The sequence below is a fragment of the Sinocyclocheilus grahami genome, unplaced genomic scaffold, assembly GCF_001515645.1.
Source record: "Sinocyclocheilus grahami isolate Dianchi unplaced genomic scaffold, SAMN03320097.WGS_v1.1 scaffold945.1, whole genome shotgun sequence".
Lineage (NCBI taxonomy): Eukaryota > Metazoa > Chordata > Actinopteri > Cypriniformes > Cyprinidae > Sinocyclocheilus > Sinocyclocheilus grahami.
The window spans coordinates 161,899-171,085 of record NW_015506124.1 but is presented as its reverse complement, the minus strand read 5'-3'; the positions used below and the strand labels follow the sequence as shown (position 1 = coordinate 171,085).

Here is a 9,187-nt window from a genome sequence, read left to right as displayed (position 1 = left end):
GCAGGGTGGAGCGGGGCTGATAAATTGCCCCTCACCGTCAGAGACAAATATAGACCAGCCTGCAGCTCAAATCCAAGACATGCCCCTCGCGTCTCTTCACGGGTGTGCGTCTGTGTGCATGTGCCTGCACTGTAGGTTGACTAGATGACAAACTTATTTCTGCAGACACAGATCACAAATACTCTAAATAAAATATATCAGGCCCTGTTTTCATGCAAGCTTGACAGTGTTTGAAATCTCAAATTGTGGTAACCTGAGCAAAACTATTTAACTATGTCAACAAGATACTCTGGCTGCGATACTCAACTCGATATGCCTGTGAGGTCATCATAAGCATTCCATCACTTACCATGTGGCTGTAAGGGTCTGATCGCATCTGTACACCAGCCACCAAAACCAGGGCTCACCTACAGCCCTCAGCAGGCATCATGCAATGTGTGGATTTAAGGAATCTCTTTGCCGTAGCCCAATTCATAAAGGCCAGATGTGACCATGGCCTGAAAGCTGGGCTCACCGAGAATAAGAATTATGTCTTTTTTGAGGTGGAGATCCTGGACCTCAAGAGCAAGGCACAACTCTGCTACCTGGATAAGGTGCATTTAGCAGTGATATTTTAGTATTATATATGTACTATTATGGTATTTATTAACATTTTTGAATTGGTTTGTATTTATTTTTTGTCATTTTTAATAGTATTTCTTTTTAAAAGATATTTCTATTCACTTTTTATTAATTTCAGTTTGTCATTTTAGTACTTTAAATGAAAATTAAAAATGTTGCTTTGACAACTAACTCAAATATATATGTTTTCATATATGTTTATATTTATAGACATTTTCAATATTTATAATTAATTGTATTTCAATTAACAAAAAAAGTGTTTTTAACAGTTTTTGTTTTAACATCTGTTAATGATAACAACACTGCGTTGGGTCAGAAATCATATTTGAGTAAACAAAGGCTTCTTGTGAGGGAGCTACAGCTGAGAAAATTCTTGAACTTTCTCAGGTGGAGCCCAACGCCACCATTGCAGAGATCAAGACATTGTTGCACAAAATTTGTAAGTGTTTTTGTTCTTACACAATCATATATGCTTATTCAAACTGTGCAGCTTACATACCTGATGTAATATGACCTGGCTGTTTTAAATATTAAAATTTTTGAAATCCCTGCAGACCCCAAGTTTTATCCATCAAGACAGGCACTGAAGCTGCATCCAGGTGAACCTTCCCATCCATATATTATCTTTTATTTTATTTTATTTTATTTCATTTCGTTTCATTGTGTTTTATTTATTTTTTACATGATTTATTTTACTTACATACCTGATGTAATATGACCTGGCTGTTTTAAATATTAAAATTTTTGAAATCCCTGCAGACCCCAAGTTTTATCCATCAAGACAGGCACTGAAGCTGCATCCAGGTGAACCTTCCCATCCATATATTATCTTTTATTTTATTTTATTTCATTTCGTTTCATTGTGTTTTATTTATTTTTTACATGATTTATTTTATTTTTTTTTTACTTTTTAGATTTTTTATTTTATTTTGTTCTGTTGGACATCCTGTGTATTCCATTGCCATTTCTAAAATGTTTGTTCAAAAATGTTCATCAAACCAAAAAATCTAGAAGAATTAAAGTCTAGCACAGTAGCCAGATGCTTTTGCAATCTTAGATCTGCAACAGCTGTGACACATATGTGCACATATGCACTTCTCCTGATAGAATGTCAGGCTTCATATCACAATGGAGAATGCAAGAGTGAGAAAACTTCAGTTAGTTAACAATATAAACAAGAAAAGTTGTTTTTATTGGGATTTTTTATAACATTTTTAACTGACGTGCATTTATTTTGACATTTCTTCTTATTATGACTGAGTTGATTGATTCTCAGAGGGAAAGGCCCTCAGTGATGATGATGTGCTGGAGGATCTACCGGTTGGCACGACCGCAACAATGTTCTTCCAGGACCTCGGCCCACAGTTAGGCTGGACTATGGTAAAGAAAGCATCTGATACATGCTCATTTAGACAATAGCAGCTCGTATAAGTGTGTATGACAATAATGGTTTTGTTGGGGGCTGAACGTAGGTATTTCTGGCAGAGTGTCTTGGGCCGCTTTTCATTTACCTGCTGTTCTACTATCGGCTTCCATACATCTACGGGCACGAGTATGACTACACCCAAAGTCCATTTAAAGTTGTCAAGTGAGTTCAGAGTGAAAACCCTTATTCAGATGAGCTGAACTTTACGTGCTGATGGACAGAATAGTTAACACACTATTACAAATCATTTCTATTTCTTAAATGCCTGATCTAACTATTGCATTCAGTTTTTTTGGTGTAACCCAGTGGTTCTCAACTCTGGCACTCGAGGTCCACTTTTTTGGAGTTTAGCTCCAACCTTGATCAAACTCACCTGCCATAACTCCTGAAGACCTTGTTCAGGTGTGTTTGATTAGGGCTGGAGCTAAACTCTGCAGGAAAGTGGACTTCGAGTGCCAGAGTTGAGAACCACTGGTGTAACTTAATGTATTTTGATTGGTTCAGTGGTGTTAAATAGTATTTCTGACTTTAGATGTTATCGCATGAATCACATTTTCAAGTTTTAAAAAGTGCAGCTCATTTTTTCAGTGTGAAAATTAATAGTGAATAATATACCAAAGGTGTGGCAAATGGTTTGTGGTTTATATTTGACCCTGCTGATTCAGGCTGGCTTGTTGGTGCCACTCTCTTCATTACATTAAGAGGCTTGTGGAAACTATTTTTATCCATCGCTTTTCTGACGGAACATTACCTTTACGCACCATCATGCTGGTATGTGTATGTCTGCATTTTTTCATACGAAATTGTCACAGTATTTACTGTTTTTGGCACATTAGCTAATGTGTCTGAAGTGTTTATGACATTGGCATTAGTTCAGTGGTGTCAGTGAAGCATTGAGGAGCTTTGGGGGGGATATTTGGCTGCTTTCCATTAAGCGTCCTCTTGCTGGTTTAAATTATGCCCCTACAGTATCTTTCAACACACTCAGAATACATATGGTGTGACCATATGGAAGAGTCGTTCAAAATATTGCCTGCTCATGTGAATGCTAATCATGCAAATGAGCGAGCTTAAATTAAGTTAAACATAGCTAAAGTATACAATTAAGGTTTGCATTTAGTATAAAGTTAAGGAGTTATTCTTTGAGCAGTGACTGTGTGTTATATTAGACATGATCCTTACATGAATTTAAACCGTGATTCTGTAGCTCTGTCTGTATTACTGGGGATTTGCAGCATGGCAGGCATATTACATCAACCATCCTCTCTACACCCCACCAAGTAAGTGCTCATTATGTCACACATTACATTAGTTTGTGAGCCTCATATTAACTTCTGGTTGTTTCTCTAGCTTATGGGAGACTTCAGATCTACTCTGCACTGGCAATGTTTTTGGTATGTGTTTGATTAACCTATGATGATGATTCATATTTGAATGATGTAGGGACAGATTTCACAGAAAGTTACATACATACATTTACTGTTTTGAAGTGCTCGAAGTGGCACACGCTGGTGACGTTATTTATGTGACCATCTACTCTGACAAGATGTCGTGTAGCCATAAGTACTGGCACATCGAACAATAATGTACTTCCACATTATTTTAGTTGTCAACCACTAGAGGACCACATGTTACGTAGTGTACATTAGCTTTAATTTTACATTACTGTTTTTCTTCATCAGCTCTTTGTTCATTTTATGCAGGTCTGTGAGTTTGGAAATTTCTCAGTTCATCTGATTTTGAATCGAATCAGCTGTAATGGTGAGTCCTAATAAAGATTCATCTCTGTAGTTGTGTGGGCATAAACATGGCCAATCAAGACAGACAATGAAACCTAGTGATTGCGATTAATTCCCATTTCTTTGTTCCTTTCATAAAGGACTGTGTGGGTGTGCACAGAAAAAATTATCTGTCACATTAATACCTTCTTCAGAGACTATGCATTCTCCAGACTGAATCCTTAACTCTTCAGTTTCTTAGCTATATTAGATGTTTCCATTGCTGGATAACCATAGGCTCTTCTCACACATCAACAGGGTCCAGGCCTAAAGAGATTCCTTATCCCACAAATAATCCATTCACTTGGCTCTTTTTCTTTGTGTCCTGCCCAAACTACACATATGAGGTTTGTCAAGTCCACAGAATAACCTGTTTCATGTCAAAAAAGCAGTAAAAGAGACATTTGGAATGTCTGGGGCTGTCCACACCTGTGGAGAGCAGCATGTGAAATGTTTCTGGATGATTACGGGGATCTTGAGGAATATTGTCTGTGTTTTGTGTAGTGATGTAAAATTGGAAAATTTGCATTTATTTCCAGGTGGGATCATGGATCAGCTTCACAGCAATGACACAATGTGTTCCAGGTAGACAGTATTCCATCACACACCGTCTGCACACTACAATAAACAGTCCAAGGCTGCATCTCTCTCAAACTGCCCATATTTGAGAAAAAAAAGTTTGTTGATTTCTAATATCTAATTATTGGGGGGACTTGACCCCCTCAATGTCTATGGTGGATATGGTCCTGATCAGACATAAAAATATGTTGTGGACTACTGTGCAGTAATTTAATGGTTTAATGTTAGCTAAAGGATTAGTTCACCCAAAAATGAAAATTAGCCCACAAATTACTCACCCTCAAGTCATCCTAGGTGTATATGACTTTCTTCTTTCAGACAATTTCAGTCAGAGTTATATTAAAATCTGTCTTTGATCTTTCAAGCTGTTTAATGCATCAGTCCAAAAGAAGTTAAATAAAAAGCGCCCATCCATAAAAAAGTGTCTCGCAAGGCTCCGGGGGGTGAACAAAGGCCTCCTGTAGCGAATCGATGCGTTTTTGTAAGAAAAATATCCATATTCAAAATGTAATAATCATCATATCTTTAATGTAGCTTGCGCCAACAGTCCTACACGGAAGCAGTTCTGTGCGAATGACGTATGAGCTCAGCGTTGCGCATGTGCCGGTGAGTCTCGTGAAAACCAACCTATGTTTACAGGATCAAAGGAAGTAAACGTTTCCTTACTTTAGCAAAGGAAAACATTCTTCTTTACAAATCCTCATTTTGTACTTCTAATTAGTGACCGTTGTTTTGTTTTGAACTCTCCCCTGCGCTTCCGCGTTCGTCATTTCTGAGCGGCGCATTCGCAACACTGACCTCATATGTCATCTGCCCGGAGCTGCTCCCGTGTAGGACTGTTGGCATAAGCTACATTAAAGTGATTATTACGTTTTGAATATGGATATTTTTCTTACAAAAACGCATCGATTTGCTACAGGAGGACTTTGTTCACCCCTCGGAGCCGTGTGAGACACTTTTTTCTTTTTTTTTCCTTTTTTTTTCTTTTTTAAGGATGGGCGCTTTTTATTTAACTTCTTTTGGACTGATGCATGCAACACCCGCTGAGTGGCATTAAACAGCTTGAAAGATCAAAGACAATTTTTTATATAACTCCGACTGGATTCGTCTGAAAGAAGAAAGTAATTTGTGGGCTAATTTAAATTTTTGGGTGAACTAACCCTTAACTAGCGATTTTTTTTAATTATTTTTATTTTTTTACACAAACATTTCTTTGAAGAGCCGTAAATATAAACACAAGATTGAATGCGCGAAACATAGGGGTAGGGGAAAGTTTAGGGGTAAAGGGTAGAAATGGGATTGGGCCAAAGACCAAATCTGGGATTCAAAATCTAAACCTGGAAATTATTTAAAGTTTAAAAAGGTAAAAAATAAACATTGACACAAAATGAATGAGCTACATTTAATATTCTGCAAGCAAAATATTTCCCATCAGTGCTCTCTGGGTATAATATTTTATTGAGTATATATTTTGCTGCTCTTACCTAATAATAACCATGAATCTTTCATATCTTTGCAGTGGGAGTTTTCGCATTTTTGGGTTTTATTCAGATGACTATATGGGCTCGGGCAAAGCATAAAACCTACACTGAGCAATTCAAAGACTATCCTGACCTGAGAACAGCCATCATTCCACTCTTCTTCTAGATCGATTGGATGGATGATGAACCTACACACACTTTTCTCATTGGATGCGTCACCAAACATCATATTATAAGCAAGAAAATAAGTGTTTCTCTGTCAGACCTTGTGATTTATTCAGACACAGTTAAGATTGTGATAGTGTCTGAAGTGTGAAATGGTAATTACTATTAATTACATTAATTATGAAGAGAGTCTTACTGAGAATAGATTGAGGCTGTCCTGCAAGTTTGAGGAAGATAAAATAACAGAAACTTCTTGCAAAAAGGAGAGGGGGGGGGGGGGGTTTAAGGGAGGTGTATTCTTTGGCAAACTTAAACATTTGCTTGACATCAAAGAGTGTAAGTTGAGTCCCAAATGTGAAGGTCTGCAGACCACCAAGCAGAAAAAGTGTACAATGTGATTTTATTGATGTTGATTGTTCATTTTTGTATTCCATTAAAACATTTTGCAGAACATATCAGTGTTTGTGTCATAAAGAAAATGTTACTGAAGATTTTATTTCCCAGAAATAAGTGATCGTCAGTTTCCAAATGTCAGTATTTTCAAGACATGGTAAAACAAACTTATAGAATAGTGTTTTGTCATTGAAAGCTGTATTATTGCATATTAAAACTATTTGCTAATGAATACATTTAAACCTTCCCCCAAAAAGCCACATATCCTTCCCGATTGTCATTGGCTACACCACGAGGTCAAGGTTTGCCTGGTTCGCATGGTCAAGTTAGCCTGTTGTCATAATTACATCATCGTGTATTCACCTTCACTCTATGCAAAAATATCAAAAAAAAAAAAAACACCTGCAAGCCAAGCATTATACAACGTGAGCGCCAGCCAGCTGACCCTGAAAAATAGTAACAATAAAAAGTAACTTTGATGGAAAAATGCAGTGATGCTGCAAATTTGCAGAAGTTTCAGGTTCAGATTGTAGATTTCTAATTAATTTGAGTTTATACTTTTGATGTTTAAGCAGTACAAAAGTAATGTATTAATGTGTTACATTAGAATTAAGCATTTCATTGCGTGTGCATTCACAGGCACTGCTGTAACAGATGTGCTTTGGTTCAACATTTCAAAGATTTGTACAGCAAAACCAGCAAAACTGCAATTGCAAGAAAGAAAAACACTAATATTTACAAATGTATAAACATAGTAAACACATTTCAAATTGCATGGAAGTTTTGTATGTGGAAACTGAATATTTTTTAAGTTTTATACAAATATTTTTACTGTGCTGCATCAAATCACCAGTAATAAAGGGATAGTTCACACAAAAATCAATTACTCACCCTCACGTCTTTCCAAACATGTATTACTTTTTTTTGTTTTCCTGCTAAACACAAAAGAAGATATTTTGAAGAACGTTGGTAACCAAACAATTTTGGTTCCATTTGATTTTCATTAGATTATTTGTTCATATAATGGAAGTCAATGGGAACCAAAACTGTTTGATTACTAACATTCTTCACAATATCTTGTCATAGGTTTGGAACAACATGAGGGTGAGTAAATGATGACAGAATTTTCATTTTTGGATGGACTATCCCTTTGATATGTGGAGGTTTTTCTTTTCAGTGGGTGGAGATTGACCTTTGGCTCGAAGTGCTATAGACTGAGGGCAGATGTTGAAAAATGTTAGATATTAATGAAAAAATCTGACATTTTTAAAACCTAAAATAGATGCAGCAGGTTTTGTGTATAAATACATATATAAAAGGCTTTAGGAACTCCATAAACAACACGGTGTAATGTGCTGTCAGCCATGAGTCCTTTTGAAGCATATGAGTCCATTTTAACTGTTTTTCGTCGCATCTCTTCGTAGCGGAGAGATCTTTTTCTCTCGTCTCGGCACTGATGCTCTGAGCTGAGTATCATCCTCTCCTGACTGCTGCTTGGCAAAACTCACAAACACCTGTAAGGCAGTGAAACATATGAGCTGTTAGTCCTGACAGTCACATCTGCTGAACAAATCGAATTCAATCTCAGCATGGGAATTTCAACCAATAATTAATTTCTAATGGAAGGTCCCTAGAGCACAGCATGTCAATTTTACAGCATCAAGCTATTTTACTTGTCTGCAGTAAAAAGTGAAATGCTAAAATAACAAAGTCTTAACATGCTGCTGATAGCTGGTATGGATTGACGTGAAAGAGAGTTGTTGCTTGAAGCTTTCATCGCACCTGCTAATGACGTGATGGTGATGGTGAAGTTACCTGGTCTAATGTGGTCTGAGACACAGAGTAGTCCTCAATGTTCAGTCTCTCTTTGTTAGTCAACACCAGCTGGAAGACTCGTGCCAGTGAGGCGGCGACAATTTCGTATTGTAAAGTGTTGTAGTGTTTCTCTCGTTGTATACATCCTGGGAAGCTGCTTTCCATGAATGACTCAGCTGGGACCAGATCAGGAGGTATGCCTGCTTTTTCAGCTTTGATCTTCATCGTGACTACATAGCCACCTCCAAACCTGTCCGCAAGCACAATCAATATGTCTAAAACATGAGCGACAAAACAAGTGCAAGCTCGATTTTACATTTAATGGATTAAAGTTGTTTTGCATATCACCTTTGGAAGTTGAGAATTTAAGGCAGGAAGAACAATGAAGTTGATTTGTGGTAATGTGGGAATGGCATCCTTGAAATTAATGCTTTTAAAATAAAACTAATACTTTCCAAACATACTCACTTGTATTTCAGATGCTGGATTGTGCCCAGACACTTAAACGTCCCATTGACCATGATGGCCAAGCGAGTACAAAGAGCTTCACACTCTTCCATACTGTAAAAAAAAAAAAAAAAAAGTAAATAAATACTTCATTTTAAAAATAAAACTAATACTTTCCAAACATACTCACTTGTATTTCAGATGCTGGATTGTGCCCAGACACTTAAACGTCCCATTGACCATGATGGCCAAGCGAGTACAAAGAGCTTCACACTCTTCCATACTGTAAAAAAAAAAAAAAAAGTAAATAAATACTTCATTTTAATTTCCATGTAAGAAAATAATGAATAATACATTCAAATAAATAATTATAAATATTTGGACACGTAAAAAAATAAAATAATATTTAATTTTTATTAAAATAATAATGATAAATAATTTAAAATAAATAATTATTCATTAAAGATAATACCTGAGACACT

General features: G+C 36.5%; 2 protein-coding genes across 2 annotated transcripts in view; one reads left to right on the top strand and one right to left on the bottom strand.

Moving 5' to 3' along the window:
- Positions 1-406: 406 nt before the first annotated feature.
- LOC107564537 (very-long-chain enoyl-CoA reductase-like) lies at positions 407-7,304 on the top strand. The gene is made up of 12 exons (XM_016249640.1): positions 407-593; positions 1,009-1,060; positions 1,176-1,220; positions 1,898-2,001; positions 2,094-2,209; positions 2,713-2,818; positions 3,255-3,327; positions 3,398-3,441; positions 3,751-3,808; positions 4,084-4,172; positions 4,365-4,410; positions 5,924-7,304. The coding sequence occupies exons 1-12, from the start codon at positions 429-431 to the stop codon at positions 6,049-6,051; spliced, it is 1,026 nt and encodes a 341-aa protein (XP_016105126.1). The 5' UTR covers positions 407-428; the 3' UTR covers positions 6,052-7,304.
- A 226-nt stretch (positions 7,305-7,530) lies between these two features.
- Positions 7,531-9,187, bottom strand: part of LOC107564534 (retinal-specific ATP-binding cassette transporter-like) — a 53,346-nt gene continuing 51,689 nt past the window's right edge. The window contains exons 49-51 of the mRNA XM_016249636.1: positions 8,896-8,988; positions 8,259-8,508; positions 7,531-7,957 (exon numbers count right to left, since the gene is read on the bottom strand). Coding sequence (XP_016105122.1) covers positions 7,838-7,957; positions 8,259-8,508; positions 8,896-8,988 — 463 coding nt within the window. The 3' untranslated portion in view covers positions 7,531-7,837. The remainder of the gene's footprint in view (positions 7,958-8,258; positions 8,509-8,895; positions 8,989-9,187) is intronic.